This window comes from Mesitornis unicolor, unplaced genomic scaffold (genome assembly GCF_000695765.1).
Source record: "Mesitornis unicolor isolate BGI_N332 unplaced genomic scaffold, ASM69576v1 scaffold48549, whole genome shotgun sequence".
NCBI lineage: Eukaryota > Metazoa > Chordata > Aves > Mesitornithiformes > Mesitornithidae > Mesitornis > Mesitornis unicolor.
Window position 1 is genome coordinate 46,224 of NW_010207574.1, and position 17,372 is coordinate 63,595.

The 17,372-nt window shown below is 40.0% G+C and overlaps 1 protein-coding gene across 1 annotated transcript in view; it reads right to left on the reverse strand.

Moving 5' to 3' along the window:
• OGFOD3 (2-oxoglutarate and iron-dependent oxygenase domain containing 3) overlaps positions 1-17,372 on the reverse strand; it is a 42,169-nt gene that overhangs the window by 23,608 nt on the left and 1,189 nt on the right. Inside the window, exons 2-5 of the mRNA XM_010192155.1 lie at positions 10,920-10,995; positions 9,968-10,010; positions 3,496-3,560; positions 2,875-2,931 (exon numbers count right to left, since the gene is read on the reverse strand). Coding sequence (XP_010190457.1) covers positions 2,875-2,931; positions 3,496-3,560; positions 9,968-10,010; positions 10,920-10,995 — 241 coding nt within the window. The remainder of the gene's footprint in view (positions 1-2,874; positions 2,932-3,495; positions 3,561-9,967; positions 10,011-10,919; positions 10,996-17,372) is intronic.

The following is a 17,372-nucleotide window of genomic DNA, read 5'->3' on the forward strand; positions in this document are numbered from 1 at the left end:
GCAAATGCATTATACTTCACACGTAAATCACATGACAAGATAAGCCAAATTTCAGCTTCGAGAGTGTTCCCAAGGAAGCAACAAATGAGCCCAGAAGCAGCAGGAGCTTCCCCTCCCTTCTTGATTCTGGCCCACTGCATACTTTTTCCTCCATGTCCCCCCTATATCAAAAATTGTTGAAAGTCCTCTGGTGTACTATAGCTACAGAGAAAATACTTCTTTATGCTGGAGAATGTAAGCATTTATTTTCATAAACACTGCAACTACTTTATCATTCAAACTGCTTAGGGTGTACCCTGGCTCCAATCAGATGCACTAAACAGAGCTCTGCTATGGCAATAAATATAGGAGTACAGCACCCAGTCAACAATATAAGTAACAAATGAATCCCTCCCAGAATTTAGCAGCAGCAGCCCTTGTACAGTTGCACTGAGTCACTGCATAATATCAGAATGCACAGGGCAGACTCAGGGAAAGGCAGGGCAGAACTCACTTAAGAGAGCATACGATCACCTTTTATAAAAGCAATTACTGTAATCTATTCTGGAGTCAGGATGATGAGGAAGGAAAAAAAAAAGCCAATGAAGTAGCTAAAATATAAGGAACGTACAACTTAAGAGAAAGGATATTCACAAGATTGTGAAGTTGACAGCTTAATCTATCAGCAGCAGCATAAAGGACTGAGTAAAAGAATCAAAAGTGCGACATAAAAGTTTCTGTAAGACACAAGCTCTGCCAGACCAGCAAAAAAAAAAATGCACTGTTAGGAGTTACTTGCAAAGTGTGATTCAAGTGCAGTGACAGGAACACTCAAAGCTTTGCAAAACCATACAACTTCTGTAGCCCACTTGTCAGCATCTCCGCACTGTTCCAGTGAAAAGCACCAAAGGGAGCAGAAGCAAAGCAGTGCTCTGCTATAGCCAGAAAGTTTCAACATAAGTCACACATACAGAACGAATCAAGGCAGAGAGCACACTATCAGCAATTCCTCTGCTCTTCCTATACCTCTGCCTTAACTTGTAAGATTTTTGGAATAAATCTTTGATAGTGCCATTTTCTCCTGAAGTCACAACCCACAATCCAAGCATCCAGATTCTGGATAAAGATGCATCTATTATGTGAAACCAGAGGAATTGCTGTAATATCCTCAGCAGATGGTGGTTAAAGCATCAGCCTGTAAACCATAATTGATTCTGAAACAACATAATTTTGACAGAGACAGTTTAGAAACCAGCCTCCTGGCTCAGAATGGCTATTCAGACTTGTTATCGTTGCAATTGTTAATACTTACAAACAAACAAATTACAAACAAATTACATTTAGTTATTTCTCTCAAGAGTGTATTTTTGAACTGATCTTGGCAGGTAAGCAAAAGTAATAAAGATAAATGCTCCCAAGAACAGCATAAGATCATTCATTAAGGACATAAGGTACACTACAGTCTATGTTAAAGCACTGCCATTAATATGAACAGAAACATTTAATAACACATTTTGTATTACATTCATATCCAGTAGACTGAAACATCACCTACATTGGTATGAAATACCAATAAGTATTGATATTGCCTATCAGCTGTCTCATCTCACAGTGTAAGAATCAGAAATTCATAAAAACAGTTGAAAAATTGGATGTTTCTGTTCATGTGAAACAAATATTCTTTAGTAAGACACTCCTTCCATACACTCATGTTATTTCTACAGGTTCTTTGATCTTCTGCAGAATGGAAGGCAAAGCAAAGGCTATTTTCAAAATATTCTGCACTGCTTTGGTGAGGCAGAGACTATACATTTTCTTTATAGTCAAAGTTCAATAGTAATCAAGGAAGTGTCTCATTTTTGTGATTTTGGGGGCAGAAGTAAACACATTTTAAATAAGTTCATCTATGAAGACAACAGTAGCTAAAAACAGTTGTCAAACAGAAATAAGATTTAAGTGGTTAGTATTTTAAGACAAATAAAATTCCTATACTAATAAAACTAATAAACCTATTTGGCTACTTAATACTATTTCCACCACCAGAGGGAGGTCATATTCCTTCACAAAGGCAAGAAAAAAAGACAAAAATAGTTAAAATGTTCAAGCCAGGTACATTTTACATTATAAGAAAGCAACTGAAATGCATAACTAAAGATTTACTGTGTCCAGTCAACAAAGAACACTTGTTCCTAAACTTTGGCCACACACCTTCAGACACATGGAACTCGTTACGTTTGTTGTCTTCGCTAAGTATATGAGCAGGCCTACAGGAAAGCTGAAAGCATCAGATGCCAAAGCTGTTACATTATAGCGCTACTTCATATTCTGGCTACTTACAGGGAAAGTATGCTCTGCTTCTCTAGCCAGAGCGTCAGTGATTTGAAATTCCTCCACTTCCCACTTTACTACTTTTTATGTTTTGCTACACTTCACCCTAAAAAACCCAAGTTCCTAATGCAGTAATAGCATAGGGTTGTCTTTATCTAACACAACACCTCCTGAAGAACATGGGTGAAATAGGAGTTAATGGTAAAAGATTTTACCACCCAGCTACAATGTTCTGGCAAACACAGAGACAGAGCTCAGACAACACAGCTTTCTTTGCTTACAGGTCTGCAGGACCCTTATGCAGAAAGGGAAATGCATGGTGCTGCCATCATTCTGATGACGTTTGCACCACCAGTACTGGCCTGACATTGATAATGCAGCTAAGTGTGTTATTTATCTGGTCTTTTTATTTGTATTCCTCGTGGCATCTTAATTCTCAGAGATTACTATTTTTGAGCTGCAAATTCAATTGCATGTCTGGACAATTCCCTCCCAACCTGCACTCTACAAAAAAAACCCATAAAATTATATTTTGTGGTCCATTCAGCAGCTACTGAAAATCTTTACCGATATAATGCAAAATCCTCTTCTGTGAAGATGTCTTGAATTTTGTCCCCAAAGTACCTGAAAAATTAAACAAGTATAAAAGAGGAGTTGCTGAATCAGACTGACATCTGTGCTATACCCACAATTAATAAATGAAAGCACAATACAAATAAATCCTACAAGTGCTTTTGAGTGTGATGTTCCCAAAGCATTGCTCAAAGATTAACTGTTAAAAGATTAAAGGATCAAGATGCAGCAACTGATTATGGAATTCCCCAGGCACGAGAAGAGTCCCCCCCTACCTCATGAAATAAACACACGGAGTCAAGTTTTTAAAAGTTCACACTCCTTAATTTCTTCCACTGCTGACAAACTAGACTGTGAAAAAATACTATTATTTACTGGTGCAATAAGAGCTCTGAAAATAAAGGTAATGGTAGCTTTCACAGCGCCCACCAACAAAAGATCAGTTCCCATGCCACAAAAGCTTTTTAACTGCTTATGGAAACTGTGGAGAAACTAAGCAATTTCTACAGTTTGTCGTTACTAATCTCAGCCCACAGGGCTTGAGAAATTTGAAAAGGTAACGAGCACTGAAGTGTAGGATAATAAGAGAGGCAGCAAGCCACGGTCCCACTTTACCTGTACAGATTAACAAAATGCTTCCCCAGTGAAAGAGCTCCAGAGTGCAAGTCCAAAATTGATGCCTGGGAAAGGAAACAAAAAAGCAGGAAAAAGAACATGAAAAGGATTTATCATTATTTAACTATGACCTTTAATAACTGTCCCAAGTTGGCTCTCATTTTCCACAGCCTCCCAAGTAAAAATAGTAGTTTCTAGCATTTGGGCTCACAATACTAATGCTCACTTCAACTACAAACCTCAGTTTGCTGTATGGATGCACATAGTACCTTAAAGTGCTATGAATAAAGCACAGGACTGCTATTCCCCAGATTCAGATCTGACAGAGAATTGCCAGTCTTCCTCCATGGGGTAGGGGTAAGACACTGTTCCTGGATCCCTTCTTTAAGACATTTCCCTTCCGCACAAAGATGACTAATTTTCCAATATTTGTAAAGCACTCAAATAGCAGCACTAATATTTCTCTTGCCCAACATTTGTTATAAAAACTCCTCCTTCACCACGAGTTCCTGTATACTTCTCATATTTAATACAGCCATAAAAGTCTGTTTAAAAGAACAATTATAATTCTGAGGCTTACTAGAGCCAAACTTCCTTCTCCCCAATTTCTTAACCACTGTAAAATAAAACCAAAGAGTAAAAAGTTTTTACATATGAAAATTCAATCCATTTCTTCATCTGATTCAAGCCAAACACTTCTGCTGAGCTTCAGACGTAGCTAAGAAGATTAGTATTTAGAATTGCCAGGATAGAGAGCTACCTCTCTGGACTCTAAAACTTCTCTAAACTGAATAAAGTACGCTTTTGTATGTCCCTCAGTGTCCACAAAATACATGTTTATTTTGCATCAGTTAAATGGTATTTAAAAATATGACTGCTTAGTAGCAGTCTTTTTACACTAGAAATATCAAGTACCAACAGTTAATTAACCTGACTGGCACCAAAGTAATGACATCTTTGGGATACCATACCCAGGCAAAAGCTCGGAAGCTGGCATTTCTTGATGTACCACATACCATTCACATTATTCTAATAAAATCCAAACACTAATAATATTAGGTGAGCTGCCTGGAAAGAATGAGAACTTCCATCCTAGCAGCAACCACCATTTCTGGGCATGGTTGGAACAGCACTGCTTGAAGCCACTTGGTATCTTTACTCAAAGGCAGACAGGCTGGTGAGTGAGCAGCACCAACCATCAACACCCAGACCCGCAGACCAGCAGCACAGCTTCATCACCACCCCCAGCCTCAGGGCACTTTTCTCCCTCTTCCTCTGGATCCCCTTGGATGAAGACACCCATGAATGTCTCAGCAAAAGGAAATTGCTGCAGGCTCAATTGCTCTGAGCTTCAGAGCTGAATCAGGGAAACCCTACTAAAGACTCCTTTTGAAAGAGATAGTAATAACCTGCTTTTAATAAATCTATCAAAATAACTCTATGTATCCTTTTAGAAATATATGAAGTAACAAGCTATTCAAGTGGACATAGCATGAGCTTTTTAGGCCTCTCCTTCCCACAGCTCTCCAAAGGCTTCAGAGGACTGTCGTGGAAACAAGTAATCTCACACTCATGCAAGAGCAGTTCTTGTAATAAGGTTTACTCAAGCTTCAGAAGCAAAATGTTTTCATTTACTGGTTTCTGGTTTTGCACAATAATCTACGCTATAGCTAGAAGAAGTAAAACTGCTCCCATGTAACTTCAAAAATATGCTTGCAATCATGCTAAATCAGATTATAAGGAAAAGTAGCAGGACATACCTGAAGATTAATTTAATTTTTAAATAAATTGTCTTTCAATACTGTCAACAAGCCTTCCAAACACACACATTTCTTCTCACTCTTTGAGCAATAGATGATTACAGTTGGGAAGATCCAAAAGGAATCAATAAAAGACACCCCCAAGAACTGTAGGTATTCGTAGCTGAAAAGGTAACAGTTATGATATCAAGCCTAGAAGAGCCAGGTGAAGACAACTGAAAAGGGAATCCGAAAAAGGAAGACAATTCTGCAGGGCTGTTTCTGACAGAAGAAAACAACTGAATGCCAAACAGACATGGACTTGATTACACACAAGCACAGAGCTATTTGTTTAACAGCTACCTCCAAAAGAAACTGAAACATTTCTTTTGACCTCTGCCATTTCAGAACATTAAACATTTTCAGCATAATTTCCTACACGGAGAAGAATACCTTGGTGGAAGCTTGTGTCAAACATCATTACTTCAAGTGGGGCTATCAGATCACGGGCCAGCCTGCAATTCAAGTTAGTGCTCCCAGGCTGAAAGCTCTACAAAGTTTACCTAAAGATGGCAGGAACATTGCAAACACACACAGCCACACACCTATTACCGAGAGGCTGTTTAACAGAACTACCCCAATATCCTGGTTTACAGAACTTCTGTAGAAAGGAAATTAAACTTCCTTTAAAAATACATAAAGGACAAATATATACATCCTTTCACTTCTTCAGCACTGTTAGTCCCGCATTCTCACTGCTGAAAGGATTCAAGAACATGCAAGTAACCACCATTTGTCAGCAGGTGGCAAAAAGGATCATTTCCCCATCTGGCAAAGCACGGTAGGCCTGGCCTTTGATCCTCACTAAAAGGGACTGCCAACATACAGATACATACTCACTTCTACAGCAACTCACCTTCTTCCTCTACCCTTGAAAACAAACTTTTAAGTGAGATTTTTAAAGAAAACAGCAGACACTACCCAAAAGAAGAAAAAAAAAAAAAAAAGAGGCAAAACTTATTTCTTCTTGTCTACAGAGGAGCTGGTTGAACTTAAAGTCTTTCCCCCTCCTCCTGTGGGAACGCTCACACACTGAAGCTGAGAAAAAGGAAGAGCAATGGAGGTCCTCCATGGCCATAATTCCTGGGCAGCGTCCAGCTTGCTGCAACTACAGTTTTACACAGACTCTCCAAACAATACCACCTGTAAATATCCTTCCCTACTTGAATCTTGAGAGTAGGCAGACTAGGGTTACTTTCTTAGGTTAACGTCTCTTGAAAGTTACACTGATTAGTATGAGACACAAAGGCACCCAGTCTAATTTATACATCATTCAGATTTCCGCAGGCACAGGTTACTACTGTGGAAAGTAAATGCAATATTTAGCTGTGGTGTGTAGTACAAGTTTACACTAGATACTGATGCAACCAGTTCCTCTCCAGCTTCCTGGAGGTAAGTCCAGCTGATCACAGCAACACACAGCTGTGAGTAAAGTGAAAGGCACTGTCAACTGACTTTCACTCCTCACTAGTGTGTTTCCTAAGCGCTACAAGAGGGCTATTTATGAAGGAAGAAAACCACGCAGCCTGTAGCCGAGGTATGAAGTAGTACAAGTGTTATGCAGAGGCTTTACCTTCTCCCGGAAAATGCAGAGCTGACAGCTTTTCGATGACTTTGGAGCTGAAAGCAGAATAAGGAGGGATATAATCTGCAAAAACACTGTTCTGTGTGTGTGGGTTGGTGGGCCCACATCAGAAACCCTTGTTTGGCATCACACAACACAGATCTTTTGCTTCTCCCAGTGATTAAAAAATTTAATTTTCCCCTGCACAAAGGAAGTGTAGGTGGCTAATCCTGCCAGTTTTGCTGCAACACAGGAAACAGACTGCAGCTGACTGGCTGCACCAAGAGATTTATTTTCTGGGGCTTCTCAATAAATGCAAATAAATCTGATAGTAAATGCGTCGTTTCATTTACACTGGAGAGATGTCATGACGGCAGCACCCACAAAAACACGAATGAATGAGTCATGACTAAAATGGTAACACAAGCAGGGGAAACATGCAAGAGAAATATTAAGTAGGGAAGGAAGGGAAATATTATCTTTATAAAGAAGAAAAAAAACTAAGATCAGGCAAACATCAAGAGAACTAATGCAATTCATATTTTGTGAATAAAGGACAGAGTATAAAACTAGTTTACAGAGACATACAAAGGAAAGCAGCATACTGGTGGAAAAGATGCTCCCATTTGGATTCTGTTAGAAAGGTAGACTAGAAGATGACAATGGCATGTTCTAGCCTCACTCTGGGTGTGGGTGTGTAAATAAAAATAAATCTAGGAAGAACTACAACAGAAGAAAAGAAAGAAAGCTCAGCATGACAAGTGGGGCATGACTCCTGGGAGATGTCAATAATTCAGATGTTTGTCAGGACCTTCTCAACACAAAAGGATGGAAACAGAAACGAGTTTCTGTGCTACAATTCAGTCCTTCAGGGAAGCAGAAAGGGCAACAAAGGGAGGACAGAATTGACAGAGTCACAAACAGCAAGTTTAGATCTTTAAATTATTAAATTATATCAAACATACAAATCCACAAATCCACTTCTGTGAGCTGAAAATATAAGGAGTATGACATCAGACATGTTGCTTTAGAAGGAGCTAAGAGGAAATTAGAGAATGAAAATGCAGCCTGCATCCCAGTAGAAATCTGAAGAAGTATTATTTGGAATAGTGGAGAGATCAAAGCGGCTAAAGAAAGAATTAAAAATAATTAAACAGAAACAAAGAGTTATTTAAGGAATTTTAGAGGGAAAAAAATTAGTCAAAGAACAACAGATGTAATCGGGCAGAATTATCCAAACATTCTAAAGCCTAAGAAATGTAAAGCAACAACACAAATCTAATCTAACATGCTTGAAACTTGGGAGGCATACAGGCAAAGTAGTTAGATGAAGTAAGACTTGAAGCATTTTGTATGCTATGCAGCTAAAATGTTTGAAAAGACGATAAAAGTCTCAAATGAAGACAGTTTCTATTATTATTGGTATTACTAAATAATATAAATAATATTTTACAATATAATTTTTATATCCAATATAAACATTAAATATTATTATTTAATGATAGCTGGGAGCCAAGATAGCACTACTGGGAAAAGAGTCACTCCATGACATGAGGAATACAAGCATGCAAAACCAAAATGAATGGAACACAGGAGAACATGGGAGGAGAGGCATAGAAGAAACTAGGTAGAGAGACTGTACTTAAAGGCTTCTCCCTAAACGTGGTCTCCCAGGAACACTGGTCAGCTCTTGTTTTTAGCATGTCAGTGTTCATACACTCTTTTGAATAAGGTCTCTATGCAATACTACACAACTTTCTTCTTGCACCTTTCCCTAAGGAGTAACAGCATGCAGTAACAGTCTCACACCTGGAGATTATGAGAAGCGTGAAAAGGCTTGGATCAGAGCCCAGAATTCTCAATGGACATCAAATTTCTTAACAGATTTATTTTATTGCGGCAACAAGAACCTTCTTTCCCCTTCCCCTCTCCTTAAAAAAAACAAACAAACAAACACAAAAACACACACACCCCCCAAAAAAAACCCAACAAAACTCACAATGACACTTCCCAAATAATGCAGATGATGGATTTATATTTGTCTGATAGTCTGTCTTGTTGTCCAAGTATGCCAGCACAGGACCCTGCCCAGCTCTGTGCATTGGGCAGCACGTTCACCTCCCCTTATGTCTCTTCCAAGCTTTCTCTGCCTCAGTTTCCCCCAGTTTCCTGAACCTTAGCTAGCCATTAGCTGTCTGCGGTCCAAATCCATGAAGTTGTCACACATGCCCTTCCAATCTCCCTTTGAGGAAGTCTAATGAGAAATCACATGTAGGTCCCGAAAGAACAGCAGTTCTTGACAGCACTAATGACAGGAGTTAAGCCAGAGGTCTCAACAGGCAAAGTGGCAAATTATGCAACCACAGAACTGAAAAAAAAAAAAATAATCCAAGCAATACTGACAGAACTGAACAGGGAATGCTCCATTTTTAAACTGTATTATTGTTGCAGATGGGCAGCACTGCACCACTTAAGTTTCTCAGGTTGTTTTTTGCAGTTCTTTCTCAGCAACCACAAGGACAATAAAGTCTTGTTTTTATACTGAAACCTTTCTTCTTTTCTGCCAATATATGCCCTAATTCAGCAGAGGCTTAAAGAAGTGGTTGTGTTTACAAATACTCAAGAAAAAGTTTCTGTTCATACATAAAAACATCCTGAGAGGCAAGACAGGGGGAAAGAAAATAAAATAAACGTGCTTGTTAAAGAGAAGTTTGTTTTCTTTCATTATTCAAAGGTCTACTGAAGACATTACATGGTATTTTTTGTCACTACATAAAACCAATCTTTACATGTAATTTAGTTTCAGAAGTTAAACTTGTGTAGCTCTCCTGTAGTAACTGTTTCTAGATGGAAAAGACAAAATCAGTTCCAGAAAGGCATTAGAAATAACTAAACTGAATAATAGGAAGTGTAGGCTATATTACAGAAGTCACAAATTATACTGCTAGCAGAAGTATTAGCGGGAGATAAAATAACGTTCCAAACAAGCTTTTCTCCAAGTCTGAATGGAAGGAAAAATCCTCCACCTCCTCTCTTCAAGGCCCAAAAATGCATTTATAATCTCGCCTTGGCAGTAAAAGAACATAAAAAGTAACAGGACACTGCTCACCCCTCCATCAGATCCTCCCAAGGACAGTCCCCTCTCTGCTATTCTGCAGGCAAAACAATAACCTCGAATGAGAACCAAAGTCTGATTACTTTGTCCTTTAATGTCATTATTTACAACATATAACTCTTCAGTGTTATTTGATGCATCAGATACAACCTGACTGAGAACGGAAACTGCAATTTATTTGAAGCTGAATCTTGCAGCCTGTCATGAATTATCTACACTGCAGCACATTTCTGAGCTTGTAGCCCCCTTCCATGAATCCCCAAAACACCCTCAAAAACCACTGTTTTTCAAATACATTCTGGCCAAATAAGGTTAATCATAAAAAATACTACAACTAGATCTTGATTCTTAGGGGCAGTACAAATAATCCTTTTAAAATGCAGAAACACCACCGACATCAGCAGCCCAGCTGAATTTGCAATCAGAGTGGCCAGCATGACGAGTGAACAAAGCACATATGCCAGCTGCATATCACTTGGGGCACTGCAGTGATATTCCCCACTTAGGTGATTATCAAGAGAAAAATCACACAGAGAGAGGACAGTAACTTTTCTAACTGCATCATGAGACAGCATCCTCTACTACTTGATTAAAACTCACCACTTCGTGTTCACAGAGGACTACAGGGTCAGCAAAGGAGGTTTCTGTTGTTTTATTCTGTTTTAAAAGGCCAAATGGAACAGAAGGCCAAGTGAAAATCCTTTAAAACTGATTTAATGAATTCTCCTTTTCTCTCTACACCACTTATGACCCACAGAGCTCTGTATGAGAGAGAACTGCCTCCACTAAAGCAAAAATAGGAAATGGCTTTAAAAAAAAGAAAGAGTTTAAATGTTTTAATCAGTTGAACCTATCCTCCTTCAGCCAATGAGCTTTGTGCTACACTTTACAACACTGGCATGCTGTCATTAAAGCGCTCATGTAAGCTGAGAAAGCTAAAAGTTACCTACGGATTCTTTCAGCTTCTTCCCTCGTGATTACTGCATCAGTCACACCTCTTCCACACTTCCTAGGAGTGCACCCTGGAACGCAAAGAGGAAGAGAAGATGGTATCTTTCAAAAAAGGTTCAAAACAAGTCCCCTGTTCCCCTTTCAGATTGCCAATATCCTTTCTGCATGTTATGAATCTCAATGTTTTAGATCACTTAAACTACAAAAAAGTTACATCTCCATTTTGATGTGTTTTGTACCACAATCGGAGAGAATACAAGCCAGGCAATGTCACTGTTGCTTCTGCACATTTTCAAGTCCCCAGGATTCACTGAAGCTCCATCACTTCCCTGCTATGGCTGTTTGGTGTAACTCCCCTGAGTTACACCACCTAAGCTGACAAGTTATTTCCTGCTATGGCCATAAAGCAATTCCACAGAACAGAGATGATCTAAAAGGAATGAATCTCAACACCCAGAGTATCACAGCCACTGGAAACATAGCTGTCATGCGCGACCCAGATCCTCCAGTGCTTAAGTTAAGGAAAAAGCACAGCAATAATGCACCTTTAAATACAAACTTTCCCTGTTCAATTGAAAATCATTCTTAGAAACTTGAAGTCTGTTACAAGTCTTTACAAGTTTGTTACAAGCTTTAGGATTAAAACTGACCTACTGATGTTCCTTTGCACATCTACCACTTCAGGCCTTTGTTTAGTAAGGCGGTATCAGAGACACATCTGTACCTCAATGTATGTGCAGCAAGACAGATAGATCCAGGGACTTTTTCCCTTCTTCTCAAGTGAAAATAAAAGTTCTTGTTGCTGTAACTGGTCTCTGAAAGGAAGGTGACCTCAGATGATTTCACCTTATGTGCTCTATTCCAGCATTCTGACAGGCAGAACCAGAAAGCTCAGCAGTCCCACATGGATCCTTCCACCTCACGTTGACAGTTCAAAACTCAGCCAAGATCTCTAGCAACGAAACCCCCTTAATATCATGTGTCCACGTACAAAAATGCTCTCTGTTACAGTCCAGGTAAATCTTCAACTCAAATGTCCAGTACACAACACTCTTAGGTACAATACACAGTATGAAAAGAGTTCTGTCCCAAAACCAAAGTCTCTGCAGGACAAAGAAACTCAATTGTCCTGGGGAAAATGAGATGCAGAAGACAAAACCTACTTGGATGCGGACTGCAGTGGACCTAACACCAGAGCACCAAGCTAATAACAGAAAAGAGAGAGTGCCACTCGGACAAGAGTGAAATCACTAGTTGACAACAGAAAAACTGAAAGAAAACCCAAACAGTTAGAACACAACCACAGTTCAATCCATCAAGATACTACTAAAAACAAGAGTTCCTGAGTAGGTATAGGATCCTTATGTAGTATCAATACATGCTAGTTCACGTATTAACACAAAGAACTGAATTTGTGTTTTGGTATTCAACCCTAAATTATGCAGTTTATTAAGAGAGATTCCTGTAGTCAAGCACTGAAAACCATTGCATTTGTCCACTGGAAGACACTGGAAAAGCACGGGTAGTGTAAAAAAGTAGTGAATTTGAACACTCCAACCATCCTGCCAGGAGAACAAAAGTGGCGTATTTCAGATTTGCTGAACACGCTCCCCACAAACACGAGTGAAACAGAAGCAAGTAATATTCTGTATGGGGTGTCTCTACAACTATTCCTTGAAGAGCAGCTTTTTATGAAACTGCACAAAAGTGCCTTGAAGCACACATCTTGGACATATATGTTTAAAAAAAAAGTCTCTCAAAATTCATTGCTAAGGAATCTAAAATTAAATTCAGTAGTAACCAGTAAGAGTTCCAGGTGAAGAATATATGAGAGTTTTTATGAAATTAGAAGTCTGCTCCACAACAGTTGTCAGGCACAAAGAACAAGTAAGATCAATTCTGAGCCACCAGAGACCTTGGGATGTCACACCTGACACTTTACTGGGAAAGATCCACAGATAAGTGTGGAGCCACAGAGAAGCTGGGATGAGTATTTTCTGACATCTGCCAATACACTTACTGCTGCTGAACTGAGCTCCTCTTCAAGGATTATTTGCTCATCAGAACATGAGAGGAGGGGGGAAACTGGAAAGAAATCAATCAAATCACCTATGAAAGTCAAAAGCATCAGTCTGCTCAGATCCAAAGCAGCTAATGATGACAATAAATACAGACTAACAGAAGGAGAAATTTTGCACAGCACAAGTGTTTTGTAGGAATTTCCACTTGATCTTACTGGATACAAGCCAGCTATGTCTCAGGTGCACTGCAAAGCTCTCTAATTACACCAGCATTTCAAGAAGAGAGAGCAGCAGCAAGTCATTCATCTGAAACCATAGTGCTCCGATATAAAAAAACCAAACACTCAAAGTAGTAAAATTCTGCCAGCAACACAAAGGTGCTTTGCATATTAAAGAACAACACTCTGCAATACAGTACCAGCCCCAAAGGTATAGAGTTCAAGCCCACAAGGGCTTTATAGGCAGAAAGTTGTTCTGAGCTACAAATTTGGAAAGACAGCAAGCAGAGAAAGAGCTTCTGTGCCATGTTTCAGGCACATTGTAAATTCCCTCTCTGCAACTAGAAAGACTACATGCAGCTTTTGTGGAAATTCTTGCATTTTCCAATCTCAATTCCAGGAACCAACAATTTGCAAGTTAAATACCACAGATCCTGCAGTAAAAAGGCAAGCATGGGAAATCCTCTATTCCTTCGGGGCAGTGACCTAGCAGTTAAAAAAGGCAACAAGTAGCAGCCAGCAAACACTGCAAACTATTTATTGTCTACTCTAACAGAAACATATACATTTTATGTTGCTGTGCCTTCAAGGCTCCATCATACACTCAGTGGTGGTAGATTAGTATCAGTTATTCACTTCTGAATGCCAGACTGAAGCCAGTTGACAGGGATGAGATTTCTGTCTCCAGGCTACTCACCCAAAGAGCAGAGACAGATGGCTGAGGCAGTCACAGCTTCCAGCACCCAATTTTAAACTCAGATGAGTGTGAAAATACAAAGAGGAACCAATTCAGGTTCCCAGAACTGAAGAAATAAAATTTTAAAAAAACCCACCAAACATTTAGTCAGTAACCATAAGATCCACTCAAAGATGTGGAATATTAAAATGAGATTACACATAGAAAAATGAGATTACACATAAAAAAAATGAGATTTTAAGGACTTCAGGAGAAAGCTGAACACAGGAAAATAAGAAAGCTCTCTTGGCTAACAGAGACAAGAAAAGGGGAATTACTTTACTTCAGCCATTGAAAGGGTCTTTCTAATGCTTGAAAGGCAAAGAAAATTGTCTTAAAGATGAAGGAAAGCTGATGTTCAAGGAGAGAAGGGGTAGGAAACAGTAAATTCAAAGAGGATTTCAATACTCCAGAACAAACTTGTCTGAAGAGACTTTTCTTGGTACAGCATTCTGCAAAAAAGGACACTAGCAAAGACTTCTGATTTCAGAGGAGATTTGTGCTCTCCATTTCCAGCTGCAAAGAACAGCACAGATCTTACCCTTTTGGAAGGGTTGGTACTGGAGAATCCAGATTTGGCAAAACTACAGCATTACCTTGGACAGTTGTTACAGGCCTAGGGTCTCTGACAAAGAATTGGCAAAGACAGTAGCGGAAGCAGGAGGTGCTCTGAAGACAATAGCAAAAGCTTTGCCAAACTGAAGAAAAACAAGAAAAAGATGATGCAGCATAAAGTCAGCCAGGTACCAACAATAAAGCACAAACACTGGATGAATGCTAAGGAAAAATCAGAACAGTCTGTTTGTTTGAAAACAGTTTTAGCATTAAGAAATGTGTCATATTCATCTGAGATACCACAGTACGTCGGAGCACTGAAGTATTAAAGGCATACTTGAAGAATCCATGCTCAGGAGAAAATTCAGTTTAGTATTACACAGCACCCAGTAGTTTTCACAAATTTGTGCCTAGTAGACACAAAATCATTCACTTATCTAACAAGGCACTCAGCTTTGAGTCAAATAACTGTTTTGGTTTTTTTCAATCAAAGTAAAGGAAGAGCATACCAAAACATGCAAAACCACAAGCACTCCCTATGGCCCCTGTTCCAATTCAGCATCCCAAAACCAGAATGTAACACAGAGGTTCAGGAGCCTAAACTGCAGCTTTGTCTTCTGCTTAAAGTGGTACTCAGCCAAGAACCATACGCTGCCGAGACCAGGACGATTCACAGGAGAAAAAAAAGCCCCATCATGTTGTTCCCCTAAAGCAATCCACCTCGAAGCTGCACAAGAGGAGGCAAAGATTTCTCAGCTGCCATCCCCAAAATCACATCAGCAACCTAGGTGCTAGACCTTTTCCTCCACTGCTCAGACTGCTCTGCTTTCCACATCCACTCATCTACTCAAAGGAAAAACATCTTAAAACTGTCTCCTGGGCAGTGATGATGGATGCTTTGTGCACTGACACAACGTGCCAACACACATAAGAGATGACGCAGGAGTTTCATCAGACACGCTAGTACCCACAGTAGTTAGAAGTAGGTAACCATGTCTCCAGACAGCAGAAATAGCCAAGGCCTGGCCACAGGACTCAGAATGAAGGCAGAATACACCATCTTCTGCAAATATAATAAGTTAAGTGCTTGGGCTCTGAAAAAGAACACATTTTATTTCTGTATGAAGCAGGTTTACTGGCAGGCAGTGCTGTGGAAATAAGATCACTGCTCTGTGACACCAACTACTGTACCACTTGAAGCAAACCAGAAGCTCAGTCACACTAGTTCAGTTTGAAGCAGGGACAGGCGCATAAATAAAAAGCTCATCTTAACTGCAGAAACTTTATGGCTGAGCATCAGACAACAAGTGATGATAGGAATGTGCCTCCTTCTGACACAGAGTCAGCAGCTGCAGGTGTCAAGCCAGAATAAAGACAGAGAATGAAAAGCTATTGAGTGACAGAAAGCTATTTCCAACAAAGTGACTAAAGCTCTGCAGCTGCATCCAGTTTGGCAGAGAAGTCTAATCCGCATTTACTGCCTCAACTCAGCATCAGCAGCACCCGCGGAGTGAAGGCTCAGCTGTGAGGGGCAGCCAGGCTGAGCAGCTCACCACTACCCTCTTGTGGGCACCGAGCAGGAGACAAGAGTTAAACGAGAGCAAAGTCCATCACCACAGCAGGGCTTCCATTAACCACCGAACAAAACAGACGTTCACACATTTCTGATACCACTGATCTCTTTCTGAAAGCAGAATATGGGGGAACACACGTGAAAACACCTGCTAAAGAACAAAACCAATCACATAAATTACGAGGCAGCAGCAAGCGAACATCTAATTAGAAAACCGGAAGACAAGATGACACAAGATGACTCCCTTTTGTTCCTCCTGGACTGACACCAGCCATGTCAGTCATTCTCACCCAAAGCCAAGCCAGGCCACACTTCATCCTGCTGATAGCATTTGCTCCCCACGACATGACCAGCGCAGATACCACATTCATTCCTCTTCCTGGGCAGAGATATCCTGGAAGTTCCTGTCTCCCTTACAAGGGAAAGAATAACTGAAGGGGCTGCCAAGACCACAAGTCCACAGATCAGAAAATTCCTCTTGCAAATCAGGGAAGGGAAAAATAAGGATTTGATAAGCAAATGCCCTAGGTAAGCAGGAAACAGTTCAGTCATAACTACGAAGTCCATGGCTACAGTGGTTATAGAGTTTTCTCTGGCCTTGGCACAGACACAGTTCCTTCTTGTAGTAAGTACAAAAAGTTTAAACAGAACATATGTTTTTATGTACTCAGTCAGAAAAAAATCCCCTACTGAGGAAGTTCTCTTGTTGGTAGCTTCCTGACAGCAGTTTTCTTGACCTCAGTAACTTTCAGGATGAATCCTTCAAAACCTTATCAAGAAAGATGCTACAATAGCAACACTGAGGAAAAACTAGCCAACCACAAACTACACAAACTTTTGTTTTACATTACAAGCCTTTCCACCAACAGCACCAGGACCAACCACCTGGAGAGAACAGAGGAAGCTACCTCCACATCTGTGGGACATCACATCCAGACTGCAGTCTGGTAACACTCTCTACCAAAATTAGCACTGGAAGAGAGTTCAAAATCATGTAACGGCCCAGGTTGAAAGGTACTTCAAAAGATCACCTGGTCCAGCCTCTCATTGGAAAGGGAGTCTAGATGAGATTATCCAACACCCTGTCTAATTGCATCTTGAAATCGTCCTGTCATAGGGGCTCTACTACATTGCTGGGGAAGTTGCTCCAATGATTGAGTGTTCTCTCTGTAAAAAATTTGTCTTTTATATCAAGATGAAACCTTGCCCAGTGAAACCTTACCCATTGCCCTTTGACTTCTCCACGTGGCTCCTTGTAGTTGCCCTTTAACATTGGAATACTGTGATGTACTCCCCGTGAGCCTTCTCTCCATGGAAAAGAGACAACTCCTTCACTCTTTTCTTA